A 20529-nucleotide genomic window follows, 5' to 3' on the forward strand; every position below is an offset into this window, starting at 1 on the left:
TTAACCCAGTGACTGCAATTATTATTATCTGCCTTCCTAATCCTGATTCACTTATTATCTATGTTACCTTGGGCTAATTACTTACCTTTATGAATCTCAGTTTCTTTAACTGTAAAATGGGAACCAAAAAAACCCCTTACTTTTCAGGGCTGTTGTGAAGATTCAAGATATATTTAATCTAACTCATTGCAAGCCTACTACATGCCAGGAACTGTGCCAGGTCATCTATAAAGCATTAGATTTACCCTTTCAGTAATCATGGCACATAAGAGATACTCAATAAATGGTAACTATTATTATTTAACTAAATGATTCAGTTAAAACCCTCTTTCAGTGACTTGTTAATCAAGAAACATTTCTTGGACTTCCTTGGTGGTGCAGCGGTTGAGAGTCCACCTGCTGATGCAGGGGACACGGCTTCGTGCCCCGGTCCGGGAAGATCCCACATGCCGCGGAGCAGCTCGGCCTGTGAGCCATGGCCGCCGAGCCTGCGTGTCCGGAGCCTGTGCTCCGCAACGGGAGAGGCCACAACAGTGAGAGGCCCGCGTACCGCAAAAAAAAAAAAAGAAAAGAAAAAAAGAAAGAAACATTTCTTCAAGTTTCTTTGAACTTCTTGAGTATTCTAGCAGTTATAAACAAGTCTTGAGGTAAAGTACAAGAAGGTGTAATAGCATTCCACATTCTTTTAGAGGGCTTTAATTTACTTCTATTTCTGACCAAGTAAAAACGGCTTCAGAAAACCACCCACATGTCTCCTTTAGCCTACTCTCTTATTTCCCCTTTTTTTGTATTATCTTCTCTTCTTTCCTCCTTTTCTCAGGGGATGGGGGAGTATGATGAGAAGGAGGAAGAGATGGGGGTGGATATTAGGAATAAAGAGGGGCCAAGAAAGATTGTTTCATTTATCCCCCTCTGGTTGAACAGGATACAGCCTGTTATGTTGTTGACAGTAAGACCCAGAACCTCCTGACCTTCCAACTGCAAATTAGGGTGCAGGGAGTATAGGATTATGGTGATGGTAGGGCAGGTGATATTTTTCTGGGAGTGAGATAGGAAGAATAGCACAGTGAGACTAAAAGAGCATCAGCTTTGAAGTCAAAGAAACCTGGGTTCAAAATCGACTCCTGTTTTTTAACTGTATGATTGAGCAAGTAGGCACTCTGAGCCTCTGTTTCCTCCTTTATATATTAGGAATAATAATAGTGTCTACCTCAAATACTGGTTGGAGTGGAGGCCTTGAGGGGTCTGGGTAAGGGCAAACTTGAGGGACAATTGGTACTCCTGGTACTTTTGACTTGCTAAGGGTTAAGCTTAAAGATGGAATTTTTGAGAAGGGGTCCATTGAGAGAAAGACTGGGTGAACCATGTCCAAGAGAGAGGAGGATGTTTTGAGATTAGAGGAAGATAGAGAATTTTGGTGAAAAAGAAGAGATGGTTAAAAAAAAAAAAAGGAGTATGTTTAAAAAGTTTTGTTAAATAACCCCACCCCCCATTTCCTCCCAAAATATGCAGAAAAATCTACATTTTTCAAATTTTTGAAGATAGAATTCGGCAGGGGGTTGTTGGGGGGTTGGGGAGAGATATAGCAATATACTGAGACTGGCTTCATAGAACAGGGAGGTCTAGGAGGCTGAGTTATGTTGGGGTGATATGAGAATTATATAAGATGATACATGAAAGCACTTGGCACATGCTAAGCAACCAATAAATATAAGTGCTCTTAATTTTGAGGGAGAGGAAAGTAAAATTCAAATAATTTAAATGTTGCACAAGGTCACAATGCTAATGACTTTGGTTTAATGTTTTTTCTCTAACCGTATTGCCTCTTTTTTTTAAAATTAATTAATTTATTTATTTTTGGCTGCATTGGGTCTTTGTTGCTGTGCAGGGGCTTTCTCTAGTTGCAGTGAGCGGGGGCTACTCTTCGTTACGGTGCAGAGACTTCTCATTGCGGTGGCTTCTCTTGTGGAGCACGGGCTCTAGGCCCGTGGGCTTCAGCAGTTGTGGCTCACGGGCTCTAGAGCGCAGGCTCAGTAGTTGTGGCACACGGGCTTAGCTGCTCTGCGGCATGTGGGATCTTCCAGGACCAGGGATCAAACTCATGTCCCCTGCGTTGGCAGGCAGATTCTTAACCACTGTGCCAACAGGGAAGTCCCGATATTGCCTCTTAATTTATACTAATGATGTAGAATCAGTAAGTGACATCCTTAAAGAATAAACTGCACATTTACAAGACTGCAAATGTTCTAAGATGACTTTTAGGGAAACAAATACACAAATGAAGTCGGGGGCAACATCATGGTCTTATTTGTTGCTTATCTTATTTTTGCTGTGGTATGGAGCTTTACAGGCTGATACTTTGACTTTATTTCCAGGCCTTCATCAACTGGCTCATTCTAGTTTTAAAATCTGTATCTGTAAGGCTCATCTAGGAGTTACTGCTCTGGTGTATCATATGGAAGCTCCTCGCCTCTATAATTTTGTTCCTTTTTAATACGATGTGCCATCAAGTATAATGCATGGGATGGAAGCCTCAATTATTGTCAGTGTACTTGGGTACTCATACCAGTTATAGTGATATTTCTCTGCCAGCCTCCAGGGGAGTTGCAGCTTGGAGTTCCTTAACACTGAGAAACAAAGATATTTCCTTTATGGGAAGTATTCTAATAGCATTTGAAATCCTTTAGTTTAAAACTGTCCTGTTTTCTTTTTTAATTTAGCTGTGGCAATATATGTGCTTTACAGCGCATGCATTTAATTTGTATTGTTATGATGTACTTTAGAATATACTAATTATAGTGAAATTTGTTTCCATATAACTTGGCTAGGTGGAGGAGATGCTGTTTCAAAGCAGATTCACCCAGCAAAAATACTAGTCTTTGTTACCTTCTTCGGCTCTTTTCTTAGCTTATTTCATTATAAATCTCCTCCCCTCTTTGAACTTCTGCAATTATTTCCTTTCTGTCATTTCTCTATTTTTCTCCTATTGGAGTCAATTCAAAATGGTTTTAAGCTTTTTGAAACTTTCTACAAATATAAGAAAAAGAACCCTATCTGACCTAATTTCCACAGACTTCCTTTGTCTTCTAACTCTAGGTCGATAGTTTTGGCCTCTTCAATGTTCCCTCCCTACACCTGAAGAAAGAACATTGCTCTTTAACTTGTACTGTTTTATTTGAATGCAACCCACTTCCTCCCTCTGAGCCAATGAGTCATTTTCTCTTTTTAAAGCAAGCCTTAAAAATCTCCCATTTCTCTTCAGTTTAAAATTATTCTCTTTGTGAAGTACTTTATGTCCTGTATATGAAAGATACCCTATAAAACAGAGAATATTGCCTTAACCCCTCAAGGACTACAGACAATGCATGACCAACCAAGACTTTAAAATTTTGAGTTAAATGGACATCATTTATTTTTTTCCTAATGGAGGCAAGGCACATAGTCTCTGTTGTTCACTAGTGAATTCCTAGAACCTTGATATATAGTAGATTTTCAATAAATATATACTGAATGAATAAATGATTGATTTCCCCCTCCTCAATTTTTTTAACTTGCTTGGACTTCCCTGGTGATCCAGTGGTTAAGACTCTGTACTTCCACTGAGGGGGCATGGGTTCGATCCCTGGTAGGGGAGATAAGATCCTGCATGCCGCATGGTGCGGCCAATAAAACTCAAAAAACAAACAAACAAAAAGATCTTGCTTAAAACTTTTCATGTAATTAATACTTTTCACATTGGAATCTCCTGTAATTAAGTAGAAAATATCATAAAAGCGTATTGAAAAGTGAGAGCTATAGCAAACTGCAGAAGATGCAGCAATACTCTTAGCGTTTAGTTTAGAAAATGCCTAAAGAGAGATACATTCATTTCAGCACAATTTACATAATTTAGAATATCATATCAAATATCTTCTGATATATATGTCAATGACTGATTTATCTGCTACCAAATGATGTACTGACTCAGTTTTAAAGTAACAGAACTTTGTACTGCAACCATCAGAGTGATGATTTAAGCAAAAATCTGCAATGGATATTATTAAATCCACTGGGTGCAAAACATGATATTTACACAAGTCTCAAAGTATCACCTCACAAATTACTTATTAATTACAAACAGGAGAAGGTCTTTTACAATGGAGAAATCTTGTGAACACCATCTTAATCACATGATCAGACTTATCACTAATAAAGGGACAAACTGCCTCCTGATGTGATATATGGAAAAGGTCATAACATTACTTATATATTAGTAGTTTTCCTGCCAAAAGTGTTTAACATTTTAAATAATGAGAAAAAAATCAACTCCAAATTGAGAGACATTCTGAAAAACAGTTGGCCTGTGCGCTTCAAAAATGTCACTCACTCCCAATACAGGGGGCATGGGTTCAATCCCTGGTTGGCGAACTAAGATCCCGCATGCTGCACAGCGCCACCAAAAAAGAAAGTCAGTGTCACAAAAATCTAACGAAGGTTGAGGAACTGTTTTGGTTAAAGGAAACTAAAGAGACATGACAAATACATGGGATGCATGATCCTTAACTGATCCTGAATCAAAAACAAAACAAGAAACCCCCCAAACTACAAAGGATATTATTGGAACAATTGGAGACACTTGACTATAACTGTGTATGGGATAAATAGTACACCAATGTTAAATTCCCTGACTGTGCTAATTATGTTGTAGTTATGTAGAAGAATGTTCTTGTTCTTAGAAGAGATATGCTGAAGTACTAAGAAGTGATGTGTCATGATGTCTGCAAATAATTCTCACTGGTTCGGAGAAAACAACTCTCAAAAGGTTCACAAAACATATACACTTTTACATATATGAGCATGTATGTGTATGTAGCATATAGAGAGATTTTACATACACACGCACACACACAAACACATAGAGGGAAAAAATGTGGCAAAATGTTAACAACTGATGAAAATAGGCAAATGATATTTGTGGATTCATTATGCTAGTCTTGGAACTTTTCTCTGGCTAAAATTATTATAAATAAGAAGTTGCTGAAAAGACCTTTAAAAAAGCAGTACAGGGCCTTCCCTGGTGGCACAGTGGTTGAGAGTCCGCCTGCCAATGCAGGGGACACGGATTCGTGCCCCGGTCCGGCAAGATCCCACATGCCGCGGAGCGGCTGGGCCCGTGAGACATGGCCACTGAGCCTCTGCGTCTGGAGCCTGTGCTCCGCAACGGGAGAGGCCACAACAGTGAGAGGCCCACATACTGTAAAAAAAAAAAAAAAAAAAAAAAGCAGTACATAGATTCAGGGCTATTTTGACTGCTTACTCAGATACATAATGCTCAAAACTCGATGGTGGCAACTGAACTTTCTTTGAATTTTCTGTTTTTTTTTTTTTTTTTAATATTTATTTATTTATTTGGCTGCGCCGGGTCTTAGTTGTGGCATGCAGGATCTTTCTTTTCTTTAGTTGCGGCTTGCAGGATCTTTTAGTTGTGGCATACAGGATCTAGTTCCCTGACCAGGGATCGAACCTGGGCCCACTGCATTAGGCGACAGAGCCTCTACCACTGGACCACAAGGGAAGTCCTTATTCGAACTTTCTGTTTCACTATACTACTTTAACTCTCCTTGTCTTTCTTTCTTTTTTTTATTAAATTTAATTTTATTTATTTTTTTATACAGCAGGTTCTTACTAGTTATTCATTTTATACATATGTCAATCCCAACCTCCCAATTCATCACACCACCATCTCCTTGTCTTTCTATTCACTGCCATCTTTCAAGCAGAGCCATCAATATGTATGTTATGTGCACAACTATTTCAACAAATTCTGAATATGCCTAGTGTGGAGTGAAATTCTGTTTCTTCAAACAGGAGACTTCTCTCATAGCAAGTCTCTTATAAATATATAAGAGACCCATAAATATATCTCATGTATATCCTGTAAATATAAATATATTATATTTATATAATAATAAATATATAAATTAAATATATATCTCATGTGTATCCTGTAGAGAGCCTGCTTTTTTTGTTTGTAGGCTAACAGCTTATCAGTGCATTAGAAACCATTCATGTATCTGGAATATACATTTTTATTTCCCTAAGATCTTTTTCTTATTGTCCTCCAATATCCTTTTAGCCCTAGACAAAAAGGAACCCAAAGTATCTCTGAAAATAGTTAAACTATTGCTTTGTTTTATCAAAAAACTAGAGAAGAATAGATCTGGATAACAAATAAATGATATTTGCAATTATGAAGTAATATGCACTGTGCAAAAAGTGATTTGTGACATATCTGTGTCCACATCAAGGCTGATGATTTTTGAATTATTTCCTATTCTACACTCTAACCCTTTTGATATTAACTTTTGTGAAATACAAAAGCAGAATATTAGGGCTTACGTCATAGTTGCTCCTGGGTCAGCAGTCATTTGATTGGTCACAAACACAGCCACATTATATTCTGCATCAAGAAATAAAATTAAGAAACTAAGAGAATGACAATGTGAATATTAAAAGTTCATTGCTTAGATTTCAGAGTTTAGAAATATTGTGCCATGAATTTATTTGATGAACAAGATTACATTCCTGTTTTTTCATTGATATCATAAATTAAAGTTATTATTGTTATCTTATTTAGGTACCTTATTGTATTAGAATCAGTATTTTTGGTTTAAAAAAAGAGTTGTATTCCCATGAAGGAAATTTTATTTTTAATAAATGGATTGCCTCCTGACATTATTCTGAGCTTCTCTGAAAAACCTACTTAGCAAACAGTCACAGGTGCTATTTTGATATCACCATTTATTTTAAAAATCTACCTTCTGAGGGACTTTCCTGGTGGCACAGTGGTTAAGAATCCGCCTGCCAAGGCAGGGGACACGGGTTCAAGCCCTCGTCCAGGAAGATCCCACATGCTGCAGAGCAACTAAGCCCGTGTGCCACAACTACTAAGTCTGCGCTCTAGAGCCCGCGAGCCACAACTACTGAGCCCATGTGCCACAACTACTGAAGCCCGCATGCCTAGAGCCCGTGCTCCGCAACCAGAGAAGCCGCTGCAGTGAGAAGCCTGCATAGCGCAACAAAGAGTAGCCCCTGCTCACCGCACCTAGAGAAAGCCCGCGCACAGCAGTGAAGACCCAATGCAGCCAAAAAAAAAAAAAAAAAAGAGTAACCCCTGTTCGCTGCAACTAGAGAAAGCCTGCGCACAGCAATGGAGCCAAAAATAAATAAATAAATAAATTTATTTTTAAAAAATTAAGGAAAAAAATCTACCTTCTGAGATTTTTTGGAGTCGTGACAACATCTGGGCCAGTTTTTGCTGCCGTTCAGCCAACTCCCCACGACCACTGAAATCCACTCGGAAAAGTGCCATTATTGAATCAATGATCTGTGTAGGATTAATGTAAAAATAAATAATGCATTTGGAAATGGAAGGAAGAAGTTAATTTGAATTGGAATCAATAGAAGAAAGATAATATGCTAAATAGTTCTAGACTGAGCAATATTTAGAAGCTCGTACCAACAGTTTGAAGATGCCAGCTTCTTCATGGAACTTTGCTGCTACATAATCAAGTAGCTCCATCTGATGTTCACCTGATGGGAAATGCAGTGGGAAAATGTTATAAAAACTAGAAGCAGCAGAGGCTAAGATCATGTATGTTCTTGGGAGTCAGGCAAAAGAGAGTCCTTGAAGGATTTTCTTAATTATTTATGACTTTATTAAATATGATTTCATATTCTGCCTTAGCATACATACCAAATGCTACCTTATCCAAAAAGAATGTTACTCTCCATTTCAAAGACAAAGAATAAGAAATAATTTGAGAGCATTTCAATGTCTAAGGACTTACCAGATGATAAAATTTGTGGACTGACTAAATAAATTTGGAGAAAGGTAAAATATGAAGAGAAAAGGATAGTGTCAAAATGTTGTAAGCATCACTCAAATAATAAATCAGTGCTGCCAACCTTAAAACAGCCTAAGCATCCAATTGCATGGGGCTCTTACTAGTATATGCACGTGCATAAAGTACATTGTCCAGGACTGCATCATGGTCTACGCTGAAGCGATCAGCAATGTCCCGAAGGCGATCTGGACGGCTGGAGTATGCCAGGATTAAGGATTCAATAAATCAATTCCAAAAAGTTTAGACAACAACTACAAAAAATAATACCGTAAGCAAGTGTATCAAAGAGAGGCAAAACACTGTACCTGCAAACGTATTCTGGAGGATACCAATAATCACTTAAAATCTATATTAGACTTTGTTTTTCATAAGTGCCTCAATTAATGAATACCTTAGGTAGTGATAACAGTGATAGAAATAATGAGACAGTAATGAATTTAAATATTAAATTATCTAAACAATAACCTTGGAAGTTAGTTGTTATGGCCTCTATTACATTTTACAAAGGAGGACACTGACAAACAGAGATTAGGCAAATGACTCAGGATTATGCAGCAAATCAGTTCCAAGAGAAAAACTAGAAACTAAGATTTGTGACTCTCTGTTGTTCTCAGTTCAATAAATATAGACCTAGTCAAGGAAGATAATATCACGGAATTATAATTCAAGTCACTTCAAAGTGAATTAATTCACTCTCTTCATATTCCTCACTTGTTCAACATGAAATAGTTTAATATATCACTAACCACGTGTTGCCAACAAATGATAAATTTGACTACATAAACCAAAGAGTCAAAAAAGTAACTTCAAGAGTCCAGAAGGGAATTACTATCATATAGTTTTTTGTTTATTTAGGGTTTAAAATCCACTTTCTTCTAAAGGAGTTGTGTTAGCATTCTGAAATTAGTAAATTCATAGGGGGGCAAATTCAGTGTACCTGAAAAGGTATTCTGGAAGATGCTAATAATCACTTATACCTATCTAGACTGTAAAGGAGTAATAAACATTCTTTATAGGTCTTTGGTGATCCTAACAATATGTCTATAATATTCTCTAAAGTGAAGTAAGATAAAATAAAATGCACATCTGTGGTCTCATTTCACTTTGTTTACAGTATTTGTATAATACTGATCATACTATAAGTAACTGTAAAGTAAGGACCATTTTTAACCTTATTTGTGACACTTGGAACTAGTTCAGTAAACATTGAATTGAATTGTCTTGAGGACTTCCCAGCCATCTCTGTCCTACAGCACTATATATGTTTTCTTCAGAGCTTTAGTGACAGCCACTTAAATCTTCTATTGCTGCTGAGTATACCCAGTAGATGTTTCTGGTGGACAAATCAAAGAAGACAAGGAATTGGAAGAAGCAATAAAAAATGTTTTTCACTATGTCAGTTTTTACAAAGCCGGGTGACTATGTAACCAGGAATGTAAAAGTTGGACTTATGCTGAAGGGAAGTTCAAATCAATTTACAAACGTTTATTAACTGATTCCCATATGGAATCGGTTACCATATTAACCAATTACCAGTGCAAGGCACTGTGGAGGATTTAAGGGTCATAAGATAATCTATGCCATAGGTAAGTGTAAAACATAATTATGTAGGCAAAATATAAACACATAAAAAGACAAGTACCACGAGAGAGCAGTATACATGTAAGAGACTCTGAAAGAGTGAGAACATTCCACTCGGGTCCCTGCATGTCCTTGTTCCTCCCAGCTGTTCCTCCCTATTCCCTCTTGCATATGACCTGGCTCCTAACTGTTTCTTTCAGCCATTCTTGATAAAATCCAAATTGCCCAAACAGTGGCAGCTATTCTGCAAGAACAATTCCTCCCTCTCAAGAACCATCCTTAATCAACTGTTTCTGAAACTAGCTGAACTCCAGCTGAGCGCCTCTTCCTACAGTCCTATTGTTAAAAAGAATGTCCTCTGAACCTGATATCTCCTCAAACTACAGTATTTCTTCTATTTATTGGTTAATTACACACTGCCTCAATTCCTTACTGTTTATTTGCAACAAGCTTCCATCATCTTACTTTACTGCAAATGGCCTCTTGGACTCCTAATTGCAAACCTCAGTGATCTTTTTCAGTTTGCACCTTCTCTCTCTCTCTCTCTGTGGAACATCACTGACTACCATTTTCTTCTTGAAACTTTCCTTATGCTTAGCATCCACAACCAGATATCCTCTTACTTTGTCTGTCTTTATTGATTCGTCTTTTTAGTCCCTCTTCCTAGACATAGGCACACCCCAAAGTTATGTTCTCAGTTCTCTTCTCTTCTCTCTATGCAAGTTCTCTTGCCTCCCCCTGGCTATTCCATCCATATCCTTGGCCCTACCCTTTTCTCAAGCTGAGCCCAACATTTCCAACTGCCATATGGATGTCCCTCTGTACCTCATATTTGACATATTAAAATGAAACATCACCTTTTCTCTGAAATATGATCTTCCCAATTCTGTCATCATTATTCTCCTAGTATCTAGACAAACTTAAGAGTGGTTTCCCAAGCCTCTCTTTCCTTTGTCTACCAAATACAGTCATCAAATCTCATTGCTTGCCTAGAATATTACAAAAGAATCCAATTTACACCCATCATCCAGCTTCAAGACCCTTCATGTCTAAGACCCACCTTTCCAGTCTTGCTTTCTGAAATAACTTACACTTCAATAAAACTGCAATTCTTTTTGTTACCCAAACAGGTTCTTCTCTTTTTCCTTCTGTATTTTTGTTTAATGCAGACATTTTCCTTTATTTGAGGCCATGACTTTGAGTGAGTCAATAACCTTCTAGCTATTAAGTTAAATCTTTGGAGAAGTAAGAGAATTAAAAACAAATAGGATGTAATTTCCTCTCATGTATTTGTTTCATCAATTTTATACCAAACCCATTTGGAGAAGTGAAACCTTTTTTTAAAAAAGGTGATTTGAGGGATTACCCTGGTGGCGCAGTGGTTAAGAATCAGCCTGCCAGTGCAGGGGACACGGGTTCGAGCCCTGGTCCGGGAAGATCCCACATGCCGCGAAGCAACTAAGCCCGTGCGCCACAACTACTGAGCCTGAGCTCTACAGCCCGTGAGCCACAACTACTGAGCCCGCATGCCACAACTACTGAAGCCCATGACCTAGAGCCTGTGCTCTGCAACAAGAGAAGCCACTGCAATGAGAAGCCCGTGTACTGCAACAAAGAGTAGCCTCTGCTCGCCGCAACTAGAGAAAAGCCCACATGTAGCAACGAAGACCCAACACAGCCAAAAATAAATAAATAAATAAAATAAATTTTAAAAAACAACTATGAAAAAAGGTGATTTGAACATAGAAAACAAACTTATGGTTACCAAAGGGGAAAGAGTGGTGGGGAGGGATAAATTAGGAGTTTGGGATTAACATATACACACTAATATATATAAAATAGATAACCAACAAGGACCTACTGCCTACTGTATAGCACAGGGAACTATACTCAATATTTTGTAATAACCTAATAACCTATAAGGGAAAAAGAATCTGAAAAAGTATATATATATATATATGTATATTAAACTGGATCACTTTGCTGTACACCTGAAACTAACACAACATTGTAAGTCAACTATACTTCAATAAAAAAAAAAAATAAATAAATAAAATAAAAATTTCAGGGGGAAAAAGTGATTTGCAAACTCGACTAGCAACTGTTTTCCCTTGGCTTTTCTCATTATTGCTGGTTTACAGGGTGATCACAAAATGGCATATTTCAAACAAATTCTCTTTTATAGTAACAGTACTATATCTCACTATTATGTTAGCAACTTGTTTAAATAAAAGGGTTACAAAGTATTTTCTGTGTCAATGAAGATAATCTTTCCTCCTGAGTAGCCACCTGCTCCTGGAAGTTGAGCTGTCACTAGAAAGCAATTAAAATTTAGTTAATATTAGTAAGAGTGAATAAACTTTGTACAAATGTGTATATAAATTAATATGGTATTTAGGCTGGTTGCAACTCTCTAGTCATGTAGCAAAGAATAATGATCTTTTAGTTTCTAAACAGCATGCTATATTTTTATATTACTAACCAGTGGTAAGATTATAAGTATTCTGCCAGCATAGTAGTAATTCAACAAAGAATGTCAATATCTTTCACAATGGGAGATATTCATGAAATTTAGTTCTCCTAAAGAAGTGGAATTTAAGTATCACTAACTTTTTTCTATAAGAAATAACCATAAATATAATTTATGCTACATAACTCATTTAAGTAACTTTTCAATTAATGTATATCAAAATTTTAAATGTATTTTCTTTGTATGTAGTAGTTAACACTAAGGAATTACTCTACATAAAGTACATACATTATTTCATTTATTTTTCAAAACAACCCTAAGTTTGGCACTATCATTACTCCTGTTTTACTGATAGGGAAAATCTGAAAGGTGAAGCAACTTGCCCCAGGTCACACAGCTATTATTGGCAGAGCTATTTTGATGCCAGAATCTCCTTATTAAACACTTTTCCATGCTCCTTCTACTTAGGTCAAAGAAATGTAGTGTAATGTCTTTATGCAAAAGGAGGTATTTTTGCTTATTTTGCTTTAGAAACATTTAAGTCTTTTTTAGTTCCAACCTTACTCTATGGAAAGTAAGGAATTCTAGGCCTCAAAAGATTCTGTGACATTCTCATAAATACAATATGGAAAAGATAGAATGGGAAAAATCGAGACCGTGAATGAATACTTCTCTCCACCAACACATTCATATACCCATTTACCTCCTCCGTATTTCCATTCAGGTGTTCAGAGTGCAGTATATACAACATCACCTCAAGCATCACATATTCAAAGACCAGCTCTGGTATTTGTGTAACCATGGGCAGTTTATGTAATGTCTCTGAGTTTTAGTTTCCTTGCAAGTTTGTTCAGATTACATGAGATTATGTAAGTACCAGGCACAAAGTAGAATAGTAAGTGATCGCTATGATTATTATTGCTATTGCTATTATTGTTGTTGTTACATATCCTTACCACAGAGGGTATGAGAGAGTTGGGTTTTTCCAGTTCGAAATTCTGTGAAATATAGAAAAAAAAATACATAGTTAATTTTTAGATATTTTCATAAAGAATAAATATGGCCTCAGAGTATGGTTTTCTTTTCCAACTGTCAAATCTCACACATAAAGTACCTCTGTGTCATGAATGGATTCTGCATATATGAGTACCAGTAGTAAAAACAACTTTTAAAAGGTTTTCTTTTTCAGAACTGTCCTTTAGATAATAATTAACTTAAACCAAATTTTCCTTAGGAATAGTTATATAAATGAAAGTTTAAGACTCCACCACAGGAATGAGAGTCTGGGGTTCTCCCACTGACCTGGGATCCTCAGATTGGTGGTATTCCCTAGCTACCAACAAAAGCAAATTCTCTCCGGAGAAAAATGTCCCCACTCACCAATTTAGGCCTATTGAACTCCAACAGATTAAAATCAAGAAATAAGCTCACAAATATCAATGAATACAACAGCAGGTAAGCCATTAAGACTGAGAGTCAACTGAAATAAACACAGATTTATTTCTCCAAGTCAACAGAAACATCAACACCAAAAAAACAAAACAAAAAACAGGGACTTCACTGGTGGTCCAGTGGTTAAGACTCCACGCTCCCAATGCAGGAGGCCCGGGTTCCATCCCAGGTCAGGGAACTAGATCCTGCATGCTGCAACTAAGAGCCCACATGCTGCAACTAAAAGATCCCGTGGGGGCTTCCCTGGTGGTGTAGTGGTTGGGAGTCTGCCTGCCGATGCAGGGGACGCGGATTCGTGCCCCGGTCTGGGAGGATCCCACATGCCGTGGAATGGCTGGGCCCGTGAGCCATGGCCGCTGAGCCTGCGCATCCGGAGCCTGTGCTCCGCAACGGGAGAGGCCACAGCAGTGAGAGGCCCGCGTACCGCAAAAAAAAAAAAATCCCGTGTGCTGCAACTACGACCTGATGCAGCCAAATAAATAAATAAATAAAATAAATATTAAAAAAAAACACAAACAACAACAACCAAAAAACAGATTTAGTTCTCTGAGGACTGAAAATACTGGAACTGTCAGGAATAGTACGTAACATAGCTATGCATGAACCTTTTTTTTTTTGACCACACTGTGTGGCCCGTGGGATTCTAGTTCCCCAACCAGGGACCAAACCTGGGTCCTTGGCAGTGAGAGCGCAGAGTCCTAACCACTGGACCGCCAGGGAATTCCTGACATTTTTTTTTAATAGAGGATACAATAAGGGAAGGGAAATCTATTCTCTATGTTCCTGAAACATGTATTTCTTAGAAATAATACCTGTCTCATTATACAACTACCCTCTGAAGGTATGAGAGAAAAAAATTCTAATCTCTTCTATAGGAATCAGAGATAAAAAGATGAAAAATGCCAATAAAACTCATCTGTTAATGTTGGAATATATTTTAATTGCAGCCCAGAATGATCTTGCATTATGATAACTGATATTTCATCATAAGTTCCCAAATAGATACAATTTACAATTGACTACTTAATTATATATATGGGTGTGTATATATACACATATTTTTCATATAACAAAATATTAACGTTCTACCTACCTCCAAAAGCTTCTGTGATTGCCATGCTTTCAATTCCACCTCCTAGCAACTTACTAGAAATAGAAAGTAAGCTTTAGTAACGGGAACAGAAATAGAGATATCAAGAAAGGAGAAAGTGCTAATATCATTAGTATCATTTCTATCTATCTATATACCTTTCTATCTGTCCAACATGAACAGGAATTCTTGGCTGAATAAATGGCTTCCCACCTGTTTAGATCACAGGTTATACTGTGTATGGGCAGGGGGATCAACAAAACAATTTATAAGCCCTGTTGTTCTTAACTCCTGTGTACCAATAGGAAATGGACTATGCAGGGCTTATATTTCAGTAATTCTAAAGAACTGAACTGGAGTGCGAATAAATGATTTTTAGTTATTAATTGGGTTTTTCATATTGTGCTGGGACTATGTTTCTAAAAGTCAACTGAATATCCAATTTTTTTTAATGTACTGAAAAACATGGAAAATAGATATTAGGAGAATCCAGTGATTGTCACCATGATTGGCTTATCTCACACAAACCAAATTCTATGAAGAACATGTCAGAATAGAAAATATTCAAAGATGTGACAGGTAACGCTAGCAGATAGAAGAATAACTGTCAGATTTTGATAGCATGCACTTAACTGGTAATGCAGTGACTCAGCGCATTTAATACATACTCTTGATATGGAAAGATCTAAAGTTAATTAATCTCATTCATTCATTTAATGCAACAAATATTAATTATGGCAATTGTGCTAAGACCTGGTAAGAGCACTTTTAAAATCTTTGTAGTTATTTATTTATTTTTGGCTGCGTTGGGTCTTTGTTGCTGTGCACCGGCTTTCTCTAGTTGCGGTGAGTGGGGGCTACTCTTCGTTGTGGTGCACGGGCTTCTCATTGCAGTGGCTTCTCTTGTTGCAGAGCACGGGCTCTAGGTGCATGGGCTTCAGTAGTTGCAGAAAGTGGGCTCAGTAGTTGTGGCTTACAGGCCCTAGAGCGCAGGCTCAGTAGTTGTGGCGCATGGGCTTAGTTGCTCCACGGCATATGGGATCTTCCCAGACCAGGGCTCGAACCCGTGTACCCTGCACTGGCAGGCTGATTCTTAACCACTGCGCCACCAGGGAAGCCCAAAATTCTTTGTAGTTTTTATTAGCATGACTTTTGGGACATGGTCACAGATTAGACAAAGCTTTAAGAGATGGATAATCTAACAGATTTACACTTACGTAGTTTAAGAGAGCAGCTTAAATGTAAATTGAAGTAATGTTGGAAGTTATTCGCAGATTTAGTGAGGGCTATGGACTTTAATGAGAAAAAGAAAAATCTAGATACTGACCCGCATAAAGGACATGGTGGAGAGACCACTCCATTTGGTGGGTTGGCCAAAAAGTTCGTTCGGGTTTTCTGCAAGATGTTCTGGAAAAACCCTAACAAACTTTTTGGCCAACCCAATACTTAGGGATTCTATAAACCTACCAACTATTAAAGAGAGTTTTATTGATACTTGGCCCTCCTCATCTTGAGAAAAATCACCCTGAAAGGCTATAGCTCTGGAAAATCTCAGACAAAATTTCTGGTTGATATGCTGAAAAAGTGACCCCAAAATTTAACTGAAAGGGTACCCCAAATTACTTGGGATAGCATAATTGTTCCCTTATGAAACTCAGGAAAATTTACAATTAGGTACAGAAATAGTATTTTTAAATCTAGGAAGATTTAAAAATGGAGACACAAATCAAACCCACAGATTACTATTTTCATATTAAATTTGGGAATAATCTGTGCATATTTGGTACCTGAGAATTTTCAAAATTTAAGAGAATTTGACATTTTTATAATAACACATTAGCCTCTAATTGATTAAATGATATAGACCTGCAGTTTCTAAGTTGATAACTAAGTTTATACACAGTATTTGAACATTTAAGAGTGTCTAAGACTCACTATACTTATAACTTTAATTTATTAAATTTATAAGACATTCAGATAATTGGAAAGATTTTAATAATTACACAGGTAAAGTTCTTAGAGGAAATATAATATAATAAATTTATAAATATAATTTAAACTGTTTAAGGGAATTTAGTTAACCATATTAGAAAGGCTCCCTTAAAATTTGCCAAATTTATAAATAGACTTGCAGCTTAAGAAAAAATTATATAACATTTAAACAAATAAAATATTAATTTAAAAAAGCCTAGCTCCTGAGTAATCTTTTACGTGCCCCAAAACCCAACATCGAGGACACCAGAAAGCTCACTATGAGAGTAATAATTTCTCTAAGCTGAATGGTTCTTAAACCATGATGTGGTAGAGCAACTGGAGAATATCAAGTTGTCGTTTGAATCAAGTTTTATTTATTTATTTATTTAGGCTGCACTGGGTCTTAGTTGCGGCACGCGGGATCTTTTAGCTGTGGCATGTGGACTTCTTAGTTGCGGCATGCGTGTGGGATCTAGTTCCCTGGCCAGGAATAGAACCTGGCCCCCTGCATTAGGAGCATGGAGTTCCACCCACTGGACCACCAGGGAAGTCCCGGAATCAAGTTACCTTGACCAATTTGTCTTGGACCAAAGACTTTTCCTTAGCTGTTACTTGAAAAAAAGTTCTGTGATTTTAAAAATTTGAGGCAATGCTAGGTTAAAGAGGTGTTTTATTTCACTGCAGGAATTCAGATCCTTTAATAAAATGTGTGAATCTCCAAGAGGAGAATATAGTATATTGCACTTCCCTAACTTATTTTATTCACTGTTTATTCATTCAATTAGTCATTCTACAAATATTTATTGAACACCTAGTTTGTGTTAGAGATTGCTCTATGCCCTTGGAGTAAAGCAGCGAACAAAAGAGACAGAAATCCATCACTTCATGGAGCTTCCATTCTAATGAGAGAACAGACAATAAACATAAGTAAAATCTGTGGTATGTCAGTTGTTATTAAATGGTATGGATAAAAATTAGATCCAGAGAGGGGATAAGATGTGCAGAGGATGAAGATGGGGAGTTTTCGAATAAATTTTCAAATAAAGTGATCAGAGAAGGCCTTAGTGAGAAGTAGACATTTTAGCAAAGACCTGAAAAACCTGACAGCAAGTCATGAACATAATGACGAAAGAGTGTTCTGGGCAGAGGGAATGCTAAGTGCAAAGGCCCTGAGGTGGGAGTGTATCTGGCATGTTCTAGGAATAGCAAAGAAGTTAGTGTGGTTGGTACATAGTAAACCACAAGATGAATTAAAGATGAGCTTAGATTTGAGATTAGAGAGGATTTTGGCTTTTGCTCTGAGTGAGATGGGGAGTCATTAGGATGTTTTGGGCAGAGGAGTGTTATGATCTGACCTATGTTTTAAAAGGATTATTCTGGCTCCTATGTGAAGAATAAATGGTAGGGGCAAGGTCTAAAGGAGGGAAGTTAGTTAGAAGTTATTATTAATAATCCAGAAGAGATACTAATAGGTGTTTTAGACCAGTGAGCTAACAAAGGAGAAGGTGGTGAGAAGTAATTGAATTCGTATTTCTTCTCTTTCTCTGTACATATATAGACACAAATAGAAAAAAAAATGTATATATACACACACACACATATATATATATAAACTTTCTATTATGGACAATTTCAAACACACAAAAGTAGACAAAAACAGTATAATAATGAACCTTCATGTACCTAAAACTCAGCTTCAAAAATTATCAGCTATGAACTCATGGTCAACTGTTTTCATATAAACCTCCAACCACTTCCCTCCCTTTTCATATTACTTTAAGCACATCCTAGGCAACATATCATTTCATCCTAAATATTTCAGTAGGTATCTCTACAAGATGAAGACTCTTATTTTTAACATAACTGCATTACCATTATCACACCTAAAAAATTAGTAATTCCTTAATATCAACTATCTAGTAAGTGTTCAATTTTCAGTCTCATATGTCTTATTATCCGTGTGTGTTTGAATCAGGATCCAAAATAAGATCCACATATTGGGATTAAGTGACATGTCTTTTTTTTTAATAGTCTGTGCCTACAAGGCACCTTCAGTTTATTAATTAATTTATTTATTTTTGCTGTGTTGGGTCTTCGTTTCTGTGCGAGGGCTTTCTCTAGTTGTGGCAAGCGGGGGCCACTCTTCATCGCAGTGCACGGGCCTCTCACTATCGCGGCCTTTCTTGTTGCGGAGCACAGGCTCCAGACGCGCAGGCTCACTAGTTGTGGCTCACAGGCCCAGTCGCTCTGCGGCATGTGGGACCCTCCCAGACCAGGGCTCGAACCCATGTCCCCTGCATCAGCAGGCAGATTCTCAACCACTGCGCCACCAGGGAAGCCCAAGTGACATGTCTTCTAAATCTCTTTTAATCTCTAGGTCTTCTCCCTGATTCCATCTCTCTTTTTTTTTTTATTCCTTAAAGTTTATTTGTTGAAGAAACTGGTTGGTTTTTTTTTAAATATAAGGATTGTTTTTTTAAAAAAATTAATTTATTTATTTATTTTTGGCTGAGCTGGGTCTTCATAGCTGCGCGGTCTTTCTCTAGCTGCTGCGAGTGGGGGTTACTCTTCGCTGCAGTGAGAGGTCTTCTCATTGCGGTGGCTTCTCTTGTTGCGGAGCACGGGTCCTAGGTGCGCGGGCTTCAGTAGCTGTGGCACGTGGGCTCAGTAGTTGTGGCTCGCGGGCTCTAGAGCACAGGCTCAATAGTTGTGGCACACGGGCTTAGTTGCTCCGCGGCATGTGGGATCTTCCTGGACCAGGGCACAAACCTGTGTCCCCTGCATTGGCAGGTGGATTCTTAACCACTGTGCCATCAGGGAAGCCCGGTTGGTTTGTTCTGACTAAATATATTTGAAGGTAGAGCAGACAGGATTTGTTAATAGATTAGAGTTAGGGTGTGAGAGGGGAAAAGAGGTGCTAAGGATGACACTAAGGTTTCAGATCTGAGGATCAAAAAGAGCTCCGGATGAGGGAGGTTTTAGGAGGAGCAGATCTGGGGCAAAGATCAGAAGTTTGGTTTCAGACCTGTGAAGTCGGAGCTGCCTAGCAGACATTCAAGTGGAGGCATATTTGACTATGAATTCTTTTTTTCTTGCAGTTTTTTGTGAGGTCAGGGTTTTGAGGAATACTTTGAAGAAATACTGCTTTTGTTCAAATTGATCTTGGCCACTGCTCTGACTTATGAAACAGTAACTCTGCCTACTAAATTAGAGAAAAAAAACCACATTCTAGTCAACTTGCATTGGGAAGATGATGACTATGTCTCAGGAATCATAAGATAATAAATAAAAAGGGAAGTTAAAACTGCTGAGGCTGAAGAGCAAAACCAACACTGTATTATTTCTTCTAAAATATCCACTCTAACAACTTATTTTTAAGTAAAACCAAAAGTGAAATGGAATTTCCTTCATCAGTGGAGAAGAAAAGGGAAATGAAAAGTTAAACTAATTTTTTAAATGGTTTATAGATTAATATAGGCTGATTTAGAAACTACTTATATTTTGGGTCTGAATTTCTTGTAAGAAATTTAATCCTGCTTTTACAAGCAGTCTGGAATTTATTTGCTTCAGTTGCCTTTTGAGAAAAAAAAAAAAAACTTCTGCAAAATAAGAAGCTATTTCTACTACTTATAGTCAAAATAACAACCTGGATAGAGGTAAAGAAATATAGTATTCCAAAGATTATGTTTAGTGGTTATAAAAAATATGAGATACATACTCAAATTCCTGGCTCCCAGTGGTGATATGGAAAACCATCTTCCTCTTCTCACTATACTCAAATGCAGTCAGGAATCCTGGTTCCTACAGAAAGACAAAAGAAAAAGTTCAAAAAGGGTATAAGATGATGGTTTTAATTTCAAATCCCACCAAAAGCTATATACTTGATTACCAGGGTCATCATTTGATATAAGCTACAGTTCATTTGTCTTTGAAGGCAGCACAAGATCATGCTTAAGAACATAGGCTCTTATCTTCAAATAGATAACCAACAAAGACCTACTGTATAACACAGGGAACTCTGCTCAATATTCTGTAATAACCTAAATGGGAAAAGAATTTGAAAAATAATAGAAAAA

At 37.4% G+C, this 20529-nt stretch overlaps 1 protein-coding gene across 1 annotated transcript in view; it reads right to left on the minus strand.

Moving 5' to 3' along the window:
* The window catches only part of DMC1 (DNA meiotic recombinase 1), a 39602-nt gene that overhangs the window by 12851 nt on the left and 6222 nt on the right, over nt 1-20529 (minus strand). Inside the window, exons 5-12 of the mRNA XM_060023955.1 lie at nt 20172-20254; nt 14483-14535; nt 12894-12935; nt 11708-11780; nt 7988-8079; nt 7499-7572; nt 7252-7366; nt 6379-6439 (exon numbers count right to left, since the gene is read on the minus strand). Coding sequence (XP_059879938.1) covers nt 6379-6439; nt 7252-7366; nt 7499-7572; nt 7988-8079; nt 11708-11780; nt 12894-12935; nt 14483-14535; nt 20172-20254 — 593 coding nt within the window. The remainder of the gene's footprint in view (nt 1-6378; nt 6440-7251; nt 7367-7498; nt 7573-7987; nt 8080-11707; nt 11781-12893; nt 12936-14482; nt 14536-20171; nt 20255-20529) is intronic.

Source organism: Delphinus delphis, chromosome 11 (genome assembly GCF_949987515.2).
Source record: "Delphinus delphis chromosome 11, mDelDel1.2, whole genome shotgun sequence".
Classification (NCBI taxonomy): Eukaryota; Metazoa; Chordata; class Mammalia; order Artiodactyla; family Delphinidae; genus Delphinus; species Delphinus delphis.